At 38.2% G+C, this 22095-nt stretch overlaps 1 protein-coding gene across 5 annotated transcripts in view; it reads left to right on the forward strand.

The window, feature by feature from the left end:
• The first annotated feature begins 1548 nt into the window (after window positions 1-1548).
• The window catches only part of EMC2 (ER membrane protein complex subunit 2), a 93778-nt gene continuing 73231 nt past the window's right edge, over window positions 1549-22095 (forward strand). Inside the window, exons 1-3 of one of the 5 annotated variants that reach the window (XM_058275914.2) lie at window positions 1578-1648; window positions 11263-11348; window positions 11759-11829. In XM_058275914.2, the coding sequence (XP_058131897.2) occupies window positions 1634-1648; window positions 11263-11348; window positions 11759-11829 (172 nt within the window). In that variant the 5' untranslated portion in view covers window positions 1578-1633. Of the gene's footprint in view, window positions 1649-11262; window positions 11349-11758; window positions 11830-22095 lie in introns of all 5 variants that reach the window. The other 4 variants (XM_071208002.1, XM_071208001.1, XM_004457532.5 and 1 more) reach the window with 4 other exon arrangements.

Below are 22095 nucleotides of genomic sequence, written 5' to 3' on the forward strand. Positions count from 1 at the left end.
TCATCAACTGAGATGGGAAAGAACAGGTTTTGGGGGAGGCAGGAATCCAGAGTTCTGTTTGGGACATGCTAACTTTGAGACTCATATTAGACATCTAAGTGAATATGTCAAGCAAGCAGGACTGAGTTTCAGGGCAGAAGGACGGAGTTATGAATTTGGGAGTCATTGCCATATAAATACAAATAGTGTTTATAGCCGTTAAGACTGATACCTACATGACAGTACCCTGCAAGTGCTTTAGCTGCATTATCTCTTTTAATATTGATAACTCTACAAGGTAGGTATTTTCTTTTTCAGAAGATATTATTAGCTTCTCTTATATAAAGAGAAAATGCTGTGAGTCACCCAGCTACTAAGTGACAAAGCCTGAATTCAAGTCTGACACAAAAGTGCTTGTCCTTTTCATCATAACAGGTTGTTTTATATGAACATTAGGAGAATACGGGAATTTTTGATATTTACATTTTGAATGGTTTTTAAAATGGTCTGTTTAGGTCTGTTAAGAATGAGGCTCATTCAGAATCTAATCCAAGACTATAAATTCACTTGCCTTTTCTGTCATTATGTGACTGCTTTGTGGCATGTGTCATCGATATTTCTTTTCTTCTTTACTCCTTTGGCTTGCAATATGACTCTTTTCTTTTCTCCTTCAAATTTTGACAGACTCTTCTTCACTGGTCCTTCACTATGGCTGTCCCAGAGAGATTTTCAGTCTTCTTTTCCCACTTCATACGTTCTCCTCTACAATTCATATTCATACTACATGTACACTTAAGGCTCTCTCAGCTTTTGCTTCCAGGTCAGACATTTCTCTCTAGCTCTTGGAGGCTAGGATCAAAGGTTCCTGAAAGCAAATACTCTAGTGGGAAAGGGTGGAGGAAGTTTCCTGTGGTGTTAGGAGGAAGAAGCTGCATTGGAACTGTGAAGGAAGTGTTGGGGCTGTGATCCGTGTATTTCATTCATTCACTCATTCATTCAATATTAAGCACTTATACTGAGGCTGCTCTTAACGGAGCTTCAAATCTACAGTGGTGGGCAAACAGTTTGCGCATTAATGAAGGGTACAGGTTGTCACCGGGTATTCATGGGAGCATTAACAAGTCCTCAGCCACAGTAAAATGCAAAGGCAGAATCCCGCCTACTGCCTCAAAAAGATTTAATGGAAATTTTGAGTTATCAGTTTAATTGAACATTAAAAAGGAAACGGAAGAACAGAAGTTGGGACAAACATATTCAGGGAGAAAGCTGTAGTGGGTTATGAAGAGAGCTGATTGGGGAATGTGAAGAAATTGAATTCACCTATGTAGCGAAAAATGAAAACCCGGGGCTGGTGAACATTAAAAAGCCCAGCGTAGGTTATGAAGACATCTCACCCCGAACTTACTGCGCCGCCCCGCCAGCAGACAAGGCGTCCTCACAGCAAGCGCACAGCTCGCCCGCCAGGTCGCCCCGCCCCCTTCCCCGAAAGCCCCTACGCGGAGCCGCGGGCATGTGCGCGGCGGGCCCCGCCCCCCCGCTCTCTCGGCCTATGAGAAATGGCGCTGTAACTCGGTACCTCCCGTCACGTAACGCGTCTCTCCGCCCCCCTCGCCCGCCGCCTGTGGGAAGATGGCGAAGGTTTCAGAGCTTTACGATGTCACTTGGGAAGGTAATTGCGGGCAAGGCGGGTGCGGAAAGACCAAAAGCGCCGGAAGCGGTTCGAAAGTACCTGCTGGTGTCGGAGAGCTGAGTTCTCCGGTCTCTCGTCGGTACCGGGTCTCTCAATGGACCGGCCAGGCTGAGGTGTAGTCTAAGGTGGTCTCCTGTCTTGGCCCGGCCCCGGTCCTTCCCGCTATGACGTGCTCATCGATAGACTAACCGACCTATTCCGCACCAATCCACCGGTCCAGGGCAGCTTCCACTATGAGGCGGGAGGGACCAGGTGGTGAGGCTGTCATATTCTTTCTGTGACTGCTGGGTGGCGCGGAGGAGGCGGGACAGGTGACTGCTGAAGCTTTGCAGCCACCGCCTTTTACCAAGTGATGTATAAGGGTTCCAAGTCTGTGCAGAAAAGATGTATAGAAGAACTGTGAACGTATATGATTCTTCTAAATGCTACTTTGCGTTTCGTTTTCTCTTTAAGAAAGGGGCTCGGATTTCTCTTTATTTACTCGCTTTCCCACTCCCTTTCAAAGCATTTTACACACACTAGACAACTTCCTTCTTACTTCCCACTATGTTTTCTTTTCTGAAGGGGAAAGAAACTGGTTAACATCGCAGCACGTACTCGATTGTGACTGACTTATTTTCCTATCCTGGGTTGATCTCTGGTGGCCTATATTTAAATCTGGAAGTAGCCTGAACCTTGGATCACCTCTTTGAGACGTTTCCTTCTCAAAAACTTTAGTGGGAAGCATGCTTAAGAAAAGAGGCTTGAGTTTCTCCAAGGCATGGAATTTGTGTAATTGAAATTTATTTTCCCAGCATTCAGTATAAGATTTCATTAGCTGATTTGTTCAGTGAATACCTTCTTGGTATGTTTAGACAATGGCCTGATTGCATGTGGACTGAAAGTTTTATTTACTGTTTGATTGTGAATAAATTTCTTGAATATTGTGAAGTTGCAAACCTGTAAGGGAAAAGAAAAGGCAAAATTACTTTGTACTTGAACTGAGTTGAATGATGTTTTGGCATTGTGGTCTTTAGCACACTGAACCTCAGCACACCTGTATTGTGGAATCCCTTATATTAAACAAGTGTTTAGTGCTTAGTGCTAGATCTTGCCTATATCAACACATTTTCTCCCTTGAAGGAGTTCACAGCCTGATAGTCAAAAGACTTGCAGATACATAGTTTTTTTTTTTTGTTTTTTGTTTTTGTTTTTTTAATAAAGAGTTGTTTCAGGATATATTACTTAAGCTGGGTCGTGGTATGTGACTATTTTTAATGCTTCAAATATTTTATGATTTTTAGAAAGGGCTGTGATGAAATTACGTTCAATATAGGTTTCTTAGAGGAAAGGAATATATTTAGAATCTTGAGGATGATTAGGAGTTGTAACCACCAGTAGATGAGGTGATTTTGATATAACTAAATAACTTGAACCGTTCCATGTGGGCATTCTAAAAAGGAGTGAAGTAATTCGATTTTGAATGAGAATAACTACTGGGGAGTGGATGTAGCTCAAGTGGTTGAGTGCCTGCTTCCCATGTACAAGGTCCCAGGTTCAATCCCGAGTGCCTCCTAAAACAAACAGATGTAGCTCAGTGGTTGAGTACTTGCTTCCCATGTATGAGGTCCTGGGTTCAATCTTTGGCACTTCCTAAAAAAAATAACAATAACTACTTTACAAGTTTGTTGAGGAGCAAAAGAGAAAACGTAAGTTAAAGTGCTTTGTAAATCGTTAAGTACTATATTAAAGATGTATTATTATTAGTTGATAATATGATTATGTCCGTCCTCCCCCACCCCCATATAATCTGACTCCTGCCCACATTTCCAGGTTTATCTTGAGCCATTTCCTCCTCTCTTTCCATGAGCTGGCCATGCTGGCTTTGATTGAGTTCCTTGTTCCTTAAATGTGACATGTTCCTTTTTTTCTTAGGGCTAGGCTCATGCTGTTGCTTCTGCAAGGAGTGTTCTTCCCTCCCTGCCCTGTTCTTTTTGCCTTTAAACTTTATCATTTCTCAGAGTGCCCTTTAAATATCATATACTGAAGAGAGCCTTCCTTCACCACTTCCTACCCCCTTCACCCCCAGTCTACTGCCAAAATTAAAAGAGTACAGAAGAAAACCAAAACAGCAAGAAACACAAACAAACAAAAGAACATAGGCCTGGTCTTTTACTTATATGTTCTCATGCTATTGAAGTGCTTACCCAATTGTGAAATTTTTAAAATGTTTCTTCTATAATGAAGGGAAGAAACAGTCCTATCTTGTTTAGTCTTTGATATAGCTAGTGCCTGCCATATAGAAGGAACTCAACAATTAATTGTTGACTGAATGAATTGTTAATGGGATTAATAATAAACATGAACAAATTGTCACACCAAAGTGTATATCTATAAAATGCTTTTTTTTTTTTTTTTTTTTTTTTTTTATGTACTGGGGCCCAGGGATTGAACCCGGGAGCTCATATGTGGGAAGCTGGCACTCAACCACTGAGTCACATCAGCTTCCCTGAATTGGTTTTTTCATTTGTTTTGTTTGTCGTTTGTTTTTGTTTTTTCAGGAGGCACCAGGAACTGAACTTGGGACCTCTCATGTGGGAGGCAGGGACTCAACTGCTTGCACCACATCCCCTCCCTATATATCACTTTTCTAGTGGTGAAATCATTTCTTTAGTATCTTAGATGGACTTACATGCAACTCAATTAATAGGATATATTTTGTTTATCTGTAAAATGAGGGATTAGATTTTTCCAAAGCCAAACTTACTTTCTTAGGGACTTTTTAGGAAAAAAGTATTCTAGATTTTTCTTGCAGAGATGTATGGTGAAGATTTGTAGGACATAAGAGGATGATGAGAGGATTTTTAGGATTCTTTTTTGTGCGTAGATTTGTGTGTGTGTGTTTGAGGGGATGGGTGTCAGTTGGAGCTGTGTCCAAAGGGATCCATTGAATAGCATCATGAATTGAAGTAATGAACATGACCGGTTCAAAGACTATTGTAATTCTTGTAATAGGGAAATTTATCACATGTTTATGAAAGACATTTATAGTAAACCTAACATTGTCCTAGCCTTTACTTGTCTTATTTTTTTTAAAAGTACATATATATGGTTTAGTCAACCAGTCGAAAGATATTGGTGTTTATTATTGAAAGAAGTTATTACCAAGGAATTCAGAGGTAGAAATGAGACTTTTGAATTGTAAGAATATAATCAAATTTCTTGAGAAGATGGTATTAGGGTTTTATGTGGATAAGATGCTTAGCACCATACCTGACATAAATAGTACTAAGTGAATATTTGCTGAAAAAATGTTTATTAAAAATGTTTTGAGGAAATTGAGTTGCTTATGCCCACTGTCCCTAATCCCCTCTTTTTATGCAGTCCTTCAAGCAACCATAATTTGATTTCTATGCTTGTGATGATTTAGAACTGTATATATCCCAGAAAAACATGTTCTTTTTTTTTTTTTTATTAAAGGCAGACTGGGGATTGAACCTGGGACCTCGTACATAGAAAGCAGGCACTCAAACCACTGAGCTACATCTGCTCTTGAAAAACATGTTCTTAATCCCCATTCCTGTGGACTTTCTGATGAGGGTACTTCAGTTAAGGTGTAACCCCACTCAGTTGGGATATGTCTTAATTCTGTTTCTGGAGTCTTTTATAAGACAATGAAATTCAGATAGAGAGAGAAAGTCAGGAAGCAAGAAGATGAAATCATTGAAACCTGAAAGAGAAGGGAGAGACCAGCATGTGCCGTGTCACATGTGCCTTGCCATGTGACAGAGGAGTCAAGGATCACCAGCAACTGGTCTTCAGGAAGAAAGCATTGACTTGATGATGCCTTGATTTAGACATTTTCCCAGCTCAAAACTGTGAGCAAATGACTTCCCATTGTTTAACCTGAACCATTTCATGGTGTTTGTTTTGAGCAGCCTAGGAAACTAGAACAGATTTTGTAACTGGGAATAGGGTGCTGCTATTGCAAATACCAAAAATGTGGCTTTGGAATTGGAGAATGGGTAGAGGCTAGAAGAATTTTGAGGTACTTGATAGAAGATACTAGAAGATAGAAGATACTAGAGTGCTTTGAAGAGTCTGTTGGTAGAAATAGGAATGTTAAATTAACTTTTGATGAGTCCTTAGAAGGAAATGATGAATGTGTTATTGGAAACTGGAGGAAAGGTGACCCTTGTTTTAAAGTGGCAGAGAACTTAGCAATATTGAGTTCTGATGTTAGAGGGATGGCAGCACTGAAGAGTGATGATCTTTGATATTTAGCTGAGGAGATTTCCAAACTAACTGTGGAAAGTGCAACCTGATTTCTGCTTGCAGGTTATAGTGAAATGTGAGAGGAGAATTCCTGTGCATAAAGAAACCAGAAATTGATGGTTTAGAAAATTCTAAGAACTCCAGGAAGTGAGTCCCCAGAGAATGGTGCTCAATGTGATGACTTAACTGAGCATGGAACCCGTCAGCAATTTCTGTGGAAGTCAGCATCGGAAGTGCAGTTATCCAGGAAGGATCTGTGGAAAATTTACTGTCTGATGGCTTGGAGCCCTGTGTCCTGCATGCAAAACCAACAGTTTTTTTTTTGCAAGATCTCTTTGAAAGGAACCACTGCCAGCCTGGACTAAAAGGGAGGACAGAAAGGGAGCAGATTGAAGGAAAAAATCACTTCAAGAGCAGAACCATGGAAGCTGATGTCTAGACCAAAGACATCTTCTCAGACAAGACAGCCGGTCTACTCATGTGTGGAAAGGGGAGTCTGTCCTGGTGCTTGAAGATAGTAGACCTTCCCCTCTTATACAGGAAGAGTGCTGCCACTCCAATGCTCTGAGAGGGTAGAGTCTGTCTCCCTGCATTTACGTAGAGCTTGTGGAGAGCTTTGTCACCATCTTGATGCTTGGAAAGGTGGAGCCTTCACCCCAGTGTTCGGGGAGAGCATCCCATTGTATAAGCACTTGGAAGGGGTGGGGCTACCATCCCTTCAGACTGGTAGGGCAAAAAACATGGTCTCCTAGATGGCACTCAGACTTTGAAATCTAATGGAATATGCCCTGCAAGTTTCATAATTGTTTGAAACTTGTGACCCGTTTTCCTTCCAGTTTCTCCCTATGGGAATGGGAATGTTATCCTATGCCTATTTCTCCTCTGTATATTGGAAGGAGAAAACTTGTTTTCTAGGTTTCACAGGTCTACAGATGGAGAGGAATTGTGCCCTAGGGCATACCATAACCAATTTTGATGAGACTTTCTACTTAGTTTTGTTATTGAAATGACTTCAGGCTTTAGGGATATTATGATGTAATGAATGTATTTTGCATATAGAAAGAACTTGTTTTTCTGGGGTTCAGAGGATGGAGTGTGGTGAACTGTATGTACCCCACAAACATGTTCTTAAAGTTAATCCATTCCTGTGCATGTGAACACATTATAAGTAGGATCTTTTGATGAAGCTACTTTAGTTAAAGTGTGACCCATCTCAGTCAGGATGGGTCTTAATACTATTACTATAGTCCTTATAAGAGGATGAAATTTAGACACAGATAGAAAATCATGGATGCAAGAGGCTGAAACCAGAAAAATGGGAAGAGTAAGGAGAGACCAGTGGATGCCTTCATGTGCCTTGCCATGTGACAGAGGAGCCAAGGATGGCCAGCAGCCGGTCTTCAGGAAGTAAACATCTCCTTGATGATGCCTGGATTTGGACATTTCCTGACCTTAAAACCATGAATGAATAAATTCCCCTTGTTTAACTTGACCCATGTCATGGTGTTTGCTTTGAGCAACCTAGGAAACTAAAATAATGCTCTACCAATTCACCAAAGTCTCTATTAACTTAATGCCAAATCTCAAATGTATGTATTTTGTACATCTCTATTCCATTTGCCATTGCAGATCACTCCAGTTCTTTCCTTGGCTTTCTTGATAACATTCTTCTAGGTTCTCCTCTTACTTTTGAGACTTCTTTGCTAAGTTTGCTGCACTCATTTGCTCTTTAGTTTTCTCTGTCCTCAAGATTCTTTCCTTAGCTCTCTTCTTTTTTTTAGTCTTTTATCAAGGGGTTTGCTAAACCTAAGGTTGCTAGGTTCCTGGCTGATGCAGGCATAAGTTTATGTGGTCTGTGAACTCCAGGAAATTTTATGCGAAATTGAGTGTGTAAAAGTGCATATGTGCATTTGGGAAAAAGATAGTCTGGGAAAAGATGGTCCAAAAATCTCATAAGCTTCAAAGAGATCTTAAACAAAAGTTAAATACCTTTTGTGCATAATCTCATCCACACCTAGCTATAGCTCTGTGCCTATATTCCAAATAATAGGTTAAATATGTATTTGGTGCTTTGTGCTAGGTAGTGGTCTAGTTCCTGAGGATACTGTGCTTAACAAGACAGGCAGGTTCTAGGATCTCATGGAACATACTTTGAGATTTCACTTCTAAACTTAGAAACCATAATTTCAGCTATCTACAGGACATGTCTACTTTAGACAACTAAAAATTGAACTTATCTTCTTTCTGCCTCCACTATCATTAGTGATGTCTCCACTTACTCTTTTCTGAGTTTCTCTAAATGGTAGGTGGTAACATGTCTCTTTTCCCATTCATAAGACAAGCTCCTGCTCATTCTTTAAGGTATAGCTTATGGAGACATTGAAGTTTGGAAAGTAGGATGTTTGAGAAATAGATAATTAAGTTTAACTGAATTTTCTATTTTATGAAGGTCATTTTTGAAAAGTTAATTGGAGCCTTGAATGCTAGCCTATGGAGTTAGGAGCCACTTTTGTAAAACAACAACAAAACAATGACTCCTTCATTCGATTTAAAATTTATAAAAGTACTTGTTGATAAACGGGTCAATGCCTCTTATTTGAAAGGGCTCCCAGACAGTAGTTTCTTGTCATCATTAATAAACTGCTTTCAGTTTTGCTTTATTAAATGAGAAGTAAGAATATTAAGGCCCTTATATAGCACCTTCAGTGCGAAAGACTTCTCCTGTTTTTAATTAAGTTACCATACCTAATGCAATAGTAGTGTTTCAAGGCTATTTACTTTAAGGGATTCTTTTCAAAGCGTTCAGCTTTGTTTCATAGAAATAAATCTATCTTTTTTACACAAGGGTTTTTTGTTTGTTTATTTAATATTTAATTACCCCATATTATTACTTTTAAGTTTAACTGGCATGAACTGCTTTGGACACAAATGTTGTAAATGTAACAACTGGTAGAAACAGAATTAACCAAGAGCTAGCTGATAGGCCTGTTAGCCAAGAGCTTCTAAAATTCTGTCGGCATCCTCAGTGTATTTTGCAGAAAGAAGTTCTTTGAGTTGATACCAACTGGTCGTTCAAGTTAACAGTGTTTTTACCGAACCTTATTGTCTCACCAATGGTATTTTAATTACTTCTCCATGTTATTTACCTACACAGATATTTTCCGTTCTTTGGTTGACCAAATGGTGAGAATTAGAAAGCAAACTTTCAATAAATGCTTGTTTGCTCAATGAATGACTGCTAGGATATGAAGTATGTTTATGAAATTTAACCCTTACTACATGTAGGAATGGTAATAATGATGATGAAAATGACTTACTATACATTTTGTATGTATTATTTCATTTAATCCTCATACCTGTCTTGTAAGATAGGTTTATTCTCATTACAGGTGAGGAAGCAAAATCTGCCTGTCCAAGTAACACATCTGGTGAACAGAAGTGCTGTAATTTGAGCTGTTCTTTTATGCTCTCCCCCATTCAGTAATTGTGTTAGTTAGCCAAAGGGATGCTGATGCAAAATACCAGAAATGTGTTGCCTCTTATAAAATGTATTTATTTGGGGTAAAAGCTTACAGTTACCAGGCCATAAAGCATGTTACTTCCCTCACTAAAGTCTGTTGCCATGTGTTGGAGCAAGATGGTTGCTGACATCTGCCAAGAGTTCAGGTTTCTTGGGTTTCTATCTTCCCAGGGCTGTCTTTCTCTCTGGGCTCAGCTGCTGTGCTCTCGCCACAAGGCCAGCTATAGACTGTCGGTGAATGGCTCTGTCTCTCTCCCCAGGGCTTCTGCTGTGTCTAAGGAGCCTCCTCTATTCCTCTGTGTTTTCTTGTGTGTTCACTTCCCGGACTCCAGCTCAAAAAACTCCCAACTCTGTCCTTTGCTATGTCTTTTCTCTGTGAGTCCCTGCCCATGAAGAGGCGGGGACTCAATGCCTTACTAAAGTGGTCCAATCAAAGTCCTAATCATAATTTAATTGATTAAAAGCAATACCTCTGACAGACCAGTTTACAAACATAATGCAATAACTATTTTTGAAATCCATAATGCTAAACTGCTACAGTTATTAACTAAACTCATCTACCCAGGCTGCCATTCTGTTCTTGGAACATGCCAAGCTACTTTCTTTCTCAAAAGCTTACACTGCTGTTTATGGCTGACTCCTTCTCATTCTTCCTTCAGCTTAAAGACCATGTCCTCAAAGAACCCTTCTCTGACCACCCTTTCCAAGGCTCCTTCTTCCCCTACACTGTCCTTCGTATTTTTGTCATAGGAATTATCACTCTGAAAGTATGTGGTATTATCATTCTCCTTCTGTCCCACTAGAATGTAAACACCATGAATACAGGGACATTGTCTTGTTTTTCACTTCATCCCCAATGCTTAGAGCAGGACTGCTACTTTGTGGTCATTCAGTAAATATTAGTTGAATACATGAATGACTCCAAAAGCTATGGTCCAAATCACTATACTGCCCCAAAGAAGTTGAAGTTGTTGGGTATCTTAAAATTTTGAATTGTCTAATGAAGTACATCTTTCTAGATATATCTTGTAGTGATTTGCAGATTGAATTTGGGCAAGGAGATCAGGTAGGAAGCTATTTAAGCAATTTTAGGATGAGGCGATAAGAGCCTGGGCTTGGAGAGTGGTAGTAGAAATAGAGTAGAATGTATAAATCTTAGAATATTATTTCAAAACAGGAGTCACAGGGATTAGATGCCAAAGTAGGAGTCAGAAACATTAGTCAAAATATGAATTGCAAGGTGCATTAACAGAAGGTGGCCTTAACAGAAATATTAACATTGGGATGGGAAGCTATGTTTGTTAGGAAAAGAAAATGACTTTGGTTTTCTGATGTGGTGAGTTTTAGTTTATAGAATATTAAATTGAAAAACATGTTTTCTTCAAGAAATAATTCTGCCTATATTTTTATTCAAATTACCTTTGATGAATTTTTGAAAAGATTAATATGTGACATAGTTTCAAATTGTACTTATAGCAGCAGCTGAAATATATAACAGGGTCAGCTGTATGAGAATAGTTTTTTTTTTAAGATTTATTTAATTTATTTATCACCCCCCTCCCCATTGTTTATCATCCCCCTCCCCCAGCTATCTGCTCTGTGTCTGTTCATTGTGTGCTCATTGTCTTTTTTTTAAGAGGCCCCAGGTATGAACCCCAGACCTCCCATGTGGGAGGGAGGCACCTAATTGCTTGAGCACCTCTGCTCCCTGCTTGTTTTGTCTCTTATTCTGTTTCCTTGTTGTGTCTCTTTGTTGTGTCAGCTTGTTGCATCAGCTCACTGAGCTCTAACCCATCACTGCCTTGCTAATCTTCTTTAGGAGCACCAGGAACCAAACCCAGGACCTCCCGTGTGGTTGGCAGATGCCCGACTACTTGAGCCATATCTGCTTCCCAAGAATTTTAAGTAAGATGTTTATAGGTATAATGCTGCTGACTTTCTAAAAGTTGTGTTTTGAAACATAAACAGTGTTCCTTGTGTTGTGTTCAGCTATTGTGTTGTATCCTAGTTCTTAAATTAGGTCTTTGATCTGTTTTGACTTGATTCTTGTATATGGTATAAGATAGGAGTCCTCTTTCATTCTTTTGCATGTGGCTAGCCAGTTCTCCCAGCACTATTTGCTGAAGAGACTATTTTTTCTCAACTGAGTGGACTTGGCAATCTTCTCAGAATTCAATTGGACATAGATGTAAGGGTCCATTTCTGAACTCTCAGTTTGGTTCCGTTGGCCATTACCGTGTTGTTTTGACCACTGTAGGTTTGTAATATGTTTTAACATCAGGAAATGTGAGTTCTCTGACTTCGTTTTTTTTCAGGATGGTTTTGGCTATTTGGGGCCCCTTCTCCTTCCAAATAAATTTGGTAATTGGCTCGTCCATTTCGCAAGGTAGGCTGTTGGAATTTTGATTCGGATTGCATTGAATTTGTAAATTGTTTCAGGTAGAATTGACATCTTAATGATATTTAGTCTTCTAATCCATGAACACGGAATGTCCTTCAATTTATAAAGGTATTCTTTTAGCAATGTTTAATAGTTTTCTGTGTACAAGTCTTTTTTATCCTTAAATGTATTCCTAGATATTGATTGATCTAGCTGCTATTGTAAATGGAATTTTTTTTCTTGATTTCCTGTTAGCTTGCTCATTACTAGTATATAGAAACATTACTGATTTTTGCATGTTGGATTGTTCTTTGCCACATTGTAAATTAGTTTATTAGCTCTAGTAGCTTTGTTATATATTTTTAGTACTTTGTGATATATTATTTTAGGACTGTCTATTATATAAGAACGTGTCATCAGCAAATAGTGAAAGTTTTTCGTCTTCCTATTCAATTTGGATGCCTTTCATTTCTTTTTCATGCCTAACTGCTCTGGCTAGAACTTCCGGTACAGTGTTGAATGACAGTGGTGACAGTGGGCATCTGTATTAGTCAGCCAAAAGGGTGCTGATGCAAAATACCAGAAATTGGTTGGTTTTTATAAAGGGTATTTATTTGGGTAGGAGCTTACAGATACCAGGCCATAAAGCATAAGTTACTTCCTTCACCAAAGTCTATTTTCACGTGTTGGAGCAAGATGACTGCCAACGTCTGTGAGGGTTCAGACTTCCTGGGTTCCTCTGGGCTCAGCTCCTCTGTTTTCTCCACAAGGTCAGCTGTAGACTGTGAGGCTCTGTATGCTTAGTGTCTGTCCACAAGGTAAGCTGTGAAGCCATCTGGTCTTGAGCTTTTCTTTTTGGGAGGTTTTTGATGACTAATTCAATCTCTTTTCTTGTACTTGGTCTCTTGAGGTCCTGTATTTCTTCTGGAGTCAGTGTTGGTTGTTCTTGTGTTTCTAGAAATTCTTGCATTTCATCTAGTTTATCTAATTTGTTGGGATACAGTTTCATAGTATCTCTTAATGATCTTTTTTATTTCTGTGAGGTCATTAGTAATATCCCCCCTGTCATTTCTGATTTTATTTGCATCATCTCCTTTTTTTCTTTGTCAGTCTAGCTAAGGGTCTGTCAATTTTGTTGATCTTTTCAAAGAACCAGACTTTGTTTTTGTTAATTTTCTCTATTGTTTTATATTCTCAATTTCATTTATTTTTGTCCTAATCATTGTTATTTCTTTCCTTCTGCTTACTTTGAGACTCTTTTCCTGTTCTTTTTTGGGTTCCTTCAGATGTGCAATTTAGGTCTTTGATTTCAGTTCTTTCTTCCCTTTTATGTATATATTGGGGACTATAAATTTCCCTCTCAAAACTGCCTTTGCTTCATCCCGTATGTTTTGATGTATTGTGTTCTCTTTTTCATTTGCCTCAAGATATTTACTGATTTCCTTTTAATTTCTTTTTTGACACTGATTGTTTAAGTGTGTTACTTAACTTTCATAAACTTGTGGATTTTCAAGTTCTCTGTTAGTGATTTCCAATTTCATTCCATTATGGGCAGAGAAGATGCTTTGTATGATTTCAATCTTTTAAAATTTATCATGTTTTTTTCTTTCTAACCCAGTCCATAGTCTCCCCTGGAGAATGACCCATGTGTACTTGAGAAGAATTATATCCTGTTATATTGAGGTATAATGTTCCATATATGTCTTTTAAGTCTAGTTCAGTTGTCTTATTATTCAAGTTCCATGTTACCTTATTGATCTTCTGTCTAGATGTTTTATCTATTGCTAAGAATATTGTATTGAAGTCTCTAACTGTTATTGTAGAATTGTCTATTTTTCTTTTTACTTTTGCCAGTGTTTGCCTCATATATTTTGTGGCACCATGGTTAGGTATATAAATGTTGTTATTTATTCTTGTTTGGATGATTCCCCTTTTATTACTATATAATGTCTTAGTCTCTTATATCAGATTTTTACTTAGTCTTTTTTGTCCGATGTTAGTATAGCAATTCCAGCTCTTTTTGGTTTCTATTTATATGGAATATCTTTTTTTTTTTAAACTTCTTATCTTCAACATATTTGTGTGTTTGTGTATAAGATGAGTTTCTTATAAATTGCATATAGTTGGATCATGCTTTTTTATCCATCCTGCCAATCAGTGTCTTTTGATTGGGGAATTTAATCCATTAACATTCAGTGTTATTACTATATAGGCAGTACTTCAGCCATTTTATCCTTTGTGATGTATGTAATTGATCACTTTTTCATTTCTGTTTCTGTATATTTTTAAAATACATTGTTTGTGACGACCCTGGGGCTTATATTGCACAACCTGCACCTATAACCTAATTTTCAAGGATACCAACTTAACTTCTGTAGCATACCTATTCTCTGACTATTCATTTCTTCACACTACTCCAAGTCACTCTCCTCTCTTTTCCATTCAACATGTAGAACTTCCTTTAGTAATTCTTGTAAGTTAGACTGTTTGTTGAGAAAGTCTGTTTTTCTGTGACTGTTTAAAACTCACCATCATTTTTGAAGGACATTTTTGCCAGATAAAGCATTCTTGGGTGACAATTTTCTTCCTTTTGTATCTTAAATGTATCATACCATTGCCTCTTGCCTCCATGGTTTCTGTTGAGAAATGACACTTAACTCTTATTGAGGATCCCTTGTATATGTCAACTTGCTTTTCTCTTACTGCTTTCAGAATTCTCTTTTTCTTTGGCATTTGACATTCTGATTAGTATGTTTTGGAGTAGGTCCTTTAGGATTTATTCTGTTGGGAGTATGCTGTGCTTCTTTGTCATGTATGTTTCTGTCTTTCATAAGAGTTGGGAAATTATTGGCCATTATTTCCTCAAATATTCTTACTACCCCTTTCTTTTTCTTCTGGGATGCTCATGACTTGTATGTTTGTATGCTTCATTTTGTCACTCAGCAACCTGAGACACTGTTTAAATGTTTCTCTTCTTTATTCTTCTGATGGTGTGATTTTGATTGCCCTGTCTTCTAGTTTGCTGATTCTTTCTTCTGCCTATTCAAATCTGCTGTTGTGTGACTCTAGTGTGTTTTTAATCTCCAAGTTTATGTCCTTTCATTCTCATCATTTCTGTTATATTTCTTTTCATACTTTCAAATTCTTCTTTATTCTCATACATTGTCTTAATATCCTTTATCTCTTTAGCCATTTTTTCCATCATCTCCTTAAATTCATTTAGGAGATTTGTTTAAACTTCTTTGATTAGTTGTTTGAAATTCTGTCTCCTCTGAATTTTAATTTGTTTCCTTGACTGAGCCATATCTTTCTGTTTCTTAGCATGGCTCGTAATTTTTTTGCTGATGTCTAGACATCTAATTATCCTGATGAGTTAACTCTGAAAGTCTCTTTCTTCCTCATCTTTTGTTGTTGGTTGGCTTTCTGTTAAGTCTCCTCTTTGACATTTGTCCAACTTATTCTGGACCCTTATTAGAATAGCCTGCATTTAACTGATCACATTTTTTCAGCTCTTCTTTATATATTTTTTGCCTTAGATTTTCAGTACAATTTTTCTTTTTTGTTCTTTGTTTTATTTTTAAAGAAATTTTACATTGCATAAAAATTACATCAAACATATAGGGGATTCCTATATATCTTACCCCTCCCCATTTCACATTTTTCCCTATTAATAACATCTTTCATTAGTTTGGTACATTTATTTCAATTGATGAACAAATATTGAAGCATTGCTGCTAACCATAGTCTGTAGATTACATTATAGTTTATACTTTGCATCACACAGTTTTATAGGTTTTGACAAAATGTATAATGGTCTATATATCTGTCATTGCAGTATCATGCAGAATAATTCCAGTGTCCCAAAAATGCCCCATGTTACACCTATTCTTCCCACTTCTTCCACTCAGAACCTTTGGTGACCACTGTCTTTATATCAGTGTTACAATTTCTTCCATTACTAGAATAATATAAGTCTACTTTGGTCCATAGTTGCATTTCCTCTTTATATAAGTTCATTTCTCAATCTTGAGGATTTGGGGATGATGATGCCCATTCTTCTTCCAATTGAGTAGGTATTTAGATCCCATGGGGCAGATGGATGGGACTGTCTCACTTGCAGTTGTAGATACTCTGTGTTTTGGATAGGTGTTGTCCATCATCATCATTGTGTTAGTTGTCCTGGGCGAGTCCAGCGAACTGGAGAGGAGGTGTTGGCTGCAACTCTCCTAAGATTCAGAGCTCAGCCAGCATGAGAACAGACCGAAGATTTAAATCTCTGGGACATATATTCAATGGGTGTACTGCTGCTTATAGGTTCAAATAAAAGGGGCAGAAGAATGGTGTGTAAGAAAATTATAAATGAGTTTACCTCTGATACAATGGGGAGACAGGTTAACATATATTACAAGGTAAGGCCCACCAATGGGATGCCGATTTCCTGGGGTTATCGGTGCATAAGCGTAACCTCGAATGACATCTCAACTCACCTTGAAATCTCTTAGCTGTAAAAACTCATTTGTATTTAATATTTCCTCCTTTTGGTCAAGGTCTTTTTCCAAATGCATTGCTTGTTGGCGCTTTGATATACTCTTTTTTGGCCAGGGAGTCTCATCCCTGAGAGTCATGTCCCATGCTGGGGTGGGGGTGGGGGGCGGGGAGGCACTGAATTTATGTATCGAGTTTGACTTAGAAAGAGGCCACATTTGAATAACAAGGTTTTCAGGATGTAACTCTTAGGCTAATATATATTACTGGGCTAAGTTTGGTTTTAAAAGAAAAAGGTTCATAAAGCCAAGCATTAATATACAAGGACTTGGCGTATTGTTATGTCCATTATCACTGGGCACTGCTTATGAACTCTAGAGATTTTTACCACTCTGTTAGAGAATGTAGCAGGTCTCCCCAGGATGGAAATTTAATATTTTGTTGTTATTTTCTGGGTCTCCACCCACTGAGACAACACCCCATGACCACATCAACACATTCATGTTCCAAAGAGGCATGCCCCAGGTACATCCTTACCCACACAGTACAGTTTTTCAGAGTGCTGATTTTGTGTAGTTGTCTCACCTCCTGGAAAGCTTCCTTCCTCTGTTCCTTCTCCAGGAATCTTGATCTGTTCTGTTTGTTTCTGTGCAGAATAGAGAATAGGAGCTAGGGTTCTCCCTATCTTTGTTTCAATTTTCTCTCTCACTCAGTGTCCTGTTTTCCTTATACTTGTCAGTTTTCCCATCTTGCAGCATTTCATAGTAACTATCCCTCATTTTTTCTCTGAAGCTTTTCTGACTCCTGTTTCTTCCCCTTCAGGTTATCCTACCCCAGGGTGCCAGATGGGGTCAGTTTGAAAAGGTGGGTCATTTCAGAAATAGCTGTTTTGTGTTTAGGGAGTCCCACCAACACTAACTGGACTGAGTGAGTGCATTTGGCCACTGCAGAGTTCTGCTGTGGTTTTTCTCCGCTCATCACCTACTACCCCCACTCCCCTGCCAGGCCCTTTTGTATGTGTCACTCCTCAGTTGCTTGTGTTCTGCCCTGGGTCTCTGTGGACTTGGGTCCTTGTGTCTGGATATTCATGGGGTTCTGTCTCACTGCTGTGATTTCCTCTGTGGTCTGGGTGGGAGGGATCTGGACTGCAACTTCTGGAGAACTCCCCAGCTATGAGTTGGATTGATTGAGAGGGACCTGTTGAGGGGGAGGGTGGACCAGTCAGCTGGGTTGGCAGTTTCCTTCTGGTATTTTTCTCTTTCTTTGATTCAGCATTTGTGGAGACCATCTCCTGTTTCTGCTATCCTCCAGAGCTATAAAGAAGTGGAATTTTTCTTTATATTCTCTTGAATCTGGAGTTTTTTCCCACAGGATGTCTTAAGTAACCCAGTCGTAGCAACTGTTGTATATCATTTGGCCTTGAGCTCATTTCATAGGGCTTGCACAGTGGTTAATGGAATGTGCAAGCAAGCAGTGAGCTTCCTATTTACACAATATATAAGAAAATGTCTTTGGTATTGAGGAACATGCCTTTGTTGGGGGACACAGTAAAATGAAAATTCTTAGGTATCTTTGACTAGTGAGTATAGGAAGAGCTTTTATTTCTTGTCAGAGGCTGAAATTCTTATCAGAGATGTTCCTTAAAATAAAGTCTTAGTTTGTCAGGGCTGCTATGGCTTAAGAGGAATTTTTGTCTCATAGTTTTGTACATAGAAATCCATAATCATGGTATCAACAGGACCACTCTTTGTATCCTTCTGGTGGTGGCTTGCTGGCAATCCATAGTTCAGTCTCTGCCTCCATCACATTGTGACCTGTCTTCTAATACTGTGTCCAAATTTCTTCTTCTTATAAAGGCTCCAGTCATATTGGATTAAGGCCTACCCTGATTCGGTTTGGTTTCTCCTTAACAGAATCTGTGAAGATTAATACTTTTAAGCAATAAAATGTTAAGTGTCAGGTAGGTCCAAGATTGCCAAGCTGTTAAGTGGTGCAGTTGGAATTTAAATTCTTAAGTCCTCTGACTCTAGATCCTATGCCCTTTCTGCTACTTCATGCCCTAAAATCAGAGGTTGCCTTTTTTGTTGTTGTTCTGTAAAGACACAGGTAGTAAATATTATCAGTTTTGCAGGCCATGCATTCTCCCTCAAATATTCAGCTCTATAATTGTAGCACAAAAACCGTCAAAGACAATATGGAAAGAGTTCTTTGCTTCCTTACTTTGTCTTTAGAAAAAGTGCTTTCCTTTCCCAATTTCCCTTCAGATGGGTGATCCTTCAGGTTTTTATTTAGGGTCCTTGGATGTAGTCTGGCAAAAGATGTGTTGACTCCCCTTCCCCTTGGTTTTATCAGTGAACTCCATTCAGCAATGACCTGAAGAAACTGATTTGCCTTACTCCTTCCTCTTGCCTCACCATCTGCATTGATCAGAAAATTTCCTATTAATAATTCCTGAGTACATTAGATATATTCATCCTTCTATCATTTTTTATATTCTCCTCCAAACTTCATATGACCCTTTAATCCTTAAGGCTTAATTCATGTATCACAGATGTCATCTTTCCTTTCTTCATTCCAGGTAGAATTAATCTTTCCCTCACCTTGCTTTCTTAATACTTTATACATACCACTGTCATAGCTTTTATCACATTATTTTGCAGTTGCTTAAAGCTTTTCTTCTGTTAGGTTTTGAGCTTCTCAGGCACAAGGGATAATTTCATTTTTCTAGTCCAAGCATATGGTTTAAAGATAATATATATAATGAGTATTTCATGTATTTTTGAATGAAAGACTGGAAGTCATAGGAATGTATGAATAAGTGAAAGGGGAATGTTTCAAAAAGCAGAGATTTTCCAATAATATATCCTGGCAAGGAATAAGTAGGAGGAGACTGATGATAAATCAGAGATTTTTGGTAAATGAGATATTTGATGAGATGGGAACCAATTTTTCTTTGTTACTTTCTGTCTTTTTTATGCAGGAATTCTTCTTCTTAAAAGACATTGAAGAGAATTCTGGTTTTAATGCAAGATAATTTATCTAATAGTTAAATAATAGTTCTTGGGGATTCATTCAGTATATTTCATTAATTCATCTGAGGTAGCATTTCTTAATTTGGGTGTCTGGATATGGACAGGGGATACAATATTCTATAAGACCTCTCTTCCTTTTTTAAAATAATCAGCCAGGTTGAAAGAGAATATGGGCTTTAAGCAGTATAGGTGAACTATGGCATGGGGGTGTGGCTTTAATGAATATTTGAGAATCAGTATTGTGGAGCTAACTGTTTCTTTAAAAGTTTATTTTCTGAACTGTGGTTGAAAATCTGGATTAGATAAAGCCATTAGGTTTTCATGCTGTAAACCCAACAATACAGAATAGATAAGATAGTTTACTGCTACTTTGTTTTAATCCTATTTAATCAACCTTATTTTCAGAGAATGTTTTTAGCCAGATATTTGTCATTAGATTTGAATATAGTATCACTGTTTTTTTTTTCCTAAGTGAATGAAATTATTATTATTTTTTCAACATTGGTCTCTTATTGGGTATGAAATGAGTTGGTAGTATTATTACATTCTTTTACCATTATTTCTTTTAGTTAAAAAGAAGAACCTGTAAAATTTGATGAGTTAATTAGCAGAATAAAGCCTAGAGCTCTTTGTTATCTTTTGTGAATTTTAAGCTGCCATTGTCTGAAAAGCATTTGTATTTGATGTCTAATTTCTTGAGATCTTCACATCAAGATCCATGTGTTTTTAGCCAGTCATAGGAAATATATCCCCATGGTGGTTTGGCTGATTTTCAGATTACAAAGTATTATACAGCAGCAGTTTTATGAGGGCTTTGAGTTCATTTCTGGTAAATATAAAGTCAGCATTTTTAACTGTTTAGTTATTAAACTTCTGTATCAGGATTTCTAGGAAAATATATTGCTACTCAGTGTAAATATTTTTTTTGAACTTCCCATATTTTATTTGGTAAAAGACAAAAAGATTTTCTTCAGTCATTCTTTAAAGATAACTTTATTGGCTCCCTAGCAAATATGACAAATGAGGTGAGTAAAACAACAGAGATTTATTGTCTTTCAGATTTGGATGCTAGAAGTTTGAAATGAAGATGTTGTCAGGTCCATGTTCTCTCTGAAACCTAACGGGGGTAAATCCTTCCTTGCCTCTTATTAGCTTCTGGTGGTTTGCTGGCAGTCCTTGGTGTTGCTTGGCTTGCAACTGCAGCACTTCATCCTCTGCCTCTGTTGTCTCATGGCAGTCTCCCTTATTTTCATTCTCACTTATGTGTATGTTTGTGTCCAAATTTCCTCTTATAAGGACACTAGTCAAATTGGCTTAGAGCCCACCTAAATTTAGTTTGGCCTCATCTTAAGGACTCACATCTTCAAATAATCTATTTCCAAATAAATCCTCAGTACCCAGGGGTTAGGAGTTGAGTATATCTTTTTGGAGGGATAAGAAGTCAACCCATAACAGTGACCAATTCTTTTTTTTTTTTAAATATCATTTTGAACTAATGGATTTAAACTTATTTGATACATTTTTCTCCTTTGTAGTTATTATCATCACTGAAACACAAATCGTCTTATCTTTGGCTAGAGGGAGCTGGCTCCTAAGTCTGGTATCACAAACTTTTGGGAATAAGATGCTCTAAGCTCATCTTATACATCTCTTGCCGCCATACCTGGAATCAGCAAGCCCTGATTTCTTTTAATGAGAAATCGTATTTTGTGACCACAATTTGGGTGCTAGATATGTTCATTACCACTAGATTGGTCATTGTTTATGGGCCTTTTCAAGTGGACAGGGCTAGAAATGTGTGTGTGTGTGTCCATGCATATGTATTTAAAGGCAAAATACCTAATGAGTTTATAGTGATGCTTCAAGATTACAAAAGATTTATTTAAACTCTTTTTATGTCTGTATCTTCTTTGTTCCACAGGAGATTCTTTTTTTTTTAAAGATTTATTTATTTATTTCTCTCCCCTTCCCTTCCTTCCCACTTGTCTGTGTCTGTTTGCTCCGTCTTCTTTGTCTGCCTCTGTTGTCAGCGGCACGGGAATCTGTGTTTCTTTTTGTTGTGTTATCCTGCTGCGTCAGCTCTTGGTGTGTACGACACCATTCTTGGGTAGGCTACACTTTCTTTAGTGCTGGGTGGCTTTCCTTACAGGGCGCACTCTTGCACATGGGGCTCTGCTACATGGGGACACCCCTGCGTGGCGCGGCACTCCTTGCACGCATCAGCGCTGCGCATGGGCCAGCTCCACATGGGTCAAGGAGGCCCAGGGTTTGAACTGCAGACCTCCCATGTGGTAGACGGACGCCCTAACCACTGGGCCAAGTCTGCCGCCGGGAGATTCTTAGTTCTCAAGAACACAAGGCATGACAGAACTAGAATATCCCATAACTCCTTATTTGATTTATTCCATATTACAGTGGTGATAGTCTTGGAAAAACAGTGCTACTACTACCACCAGTATTATTACTGAAGACATTAAAAATTTTTTTGTCTGTGCTTTCCTCATCATCTCACCTGTTTCTTTTTAAAGTTATATCTACATTGGCAGAGCATAAAGCATATGCTCCCCTCTGGTCATTGTCTGGACTTAGTTCTAGAGGTAACTATATTTACTGATCACTACAAGACCTCATATTGATGTCCTTTTTGTCATTTTGGTTGTTTGAAACCTATTTTCTTATAGAATCCTCAGGAATATTCTAAGTTCTTGTAGTTAGTCACAGTTTGTTGAACTTTATAAGATCTGAGTTTTGATAG

Source organism: Dasypus novemcinctus, chromosome 14 (assembly GCF_030445035.2).
Source record: "Dasypus novemcinctus isolate mDasNov1 chromosome 14, mDasNov1.1.hap2, whole genome shotgun sequence".
Taxonomy (NCBI): Eukaryota; Metazoa; Chordata; class Mammalia; order Cingulata; family Dasypodidae; genus Dasypus; species Dasypus novemcinctus.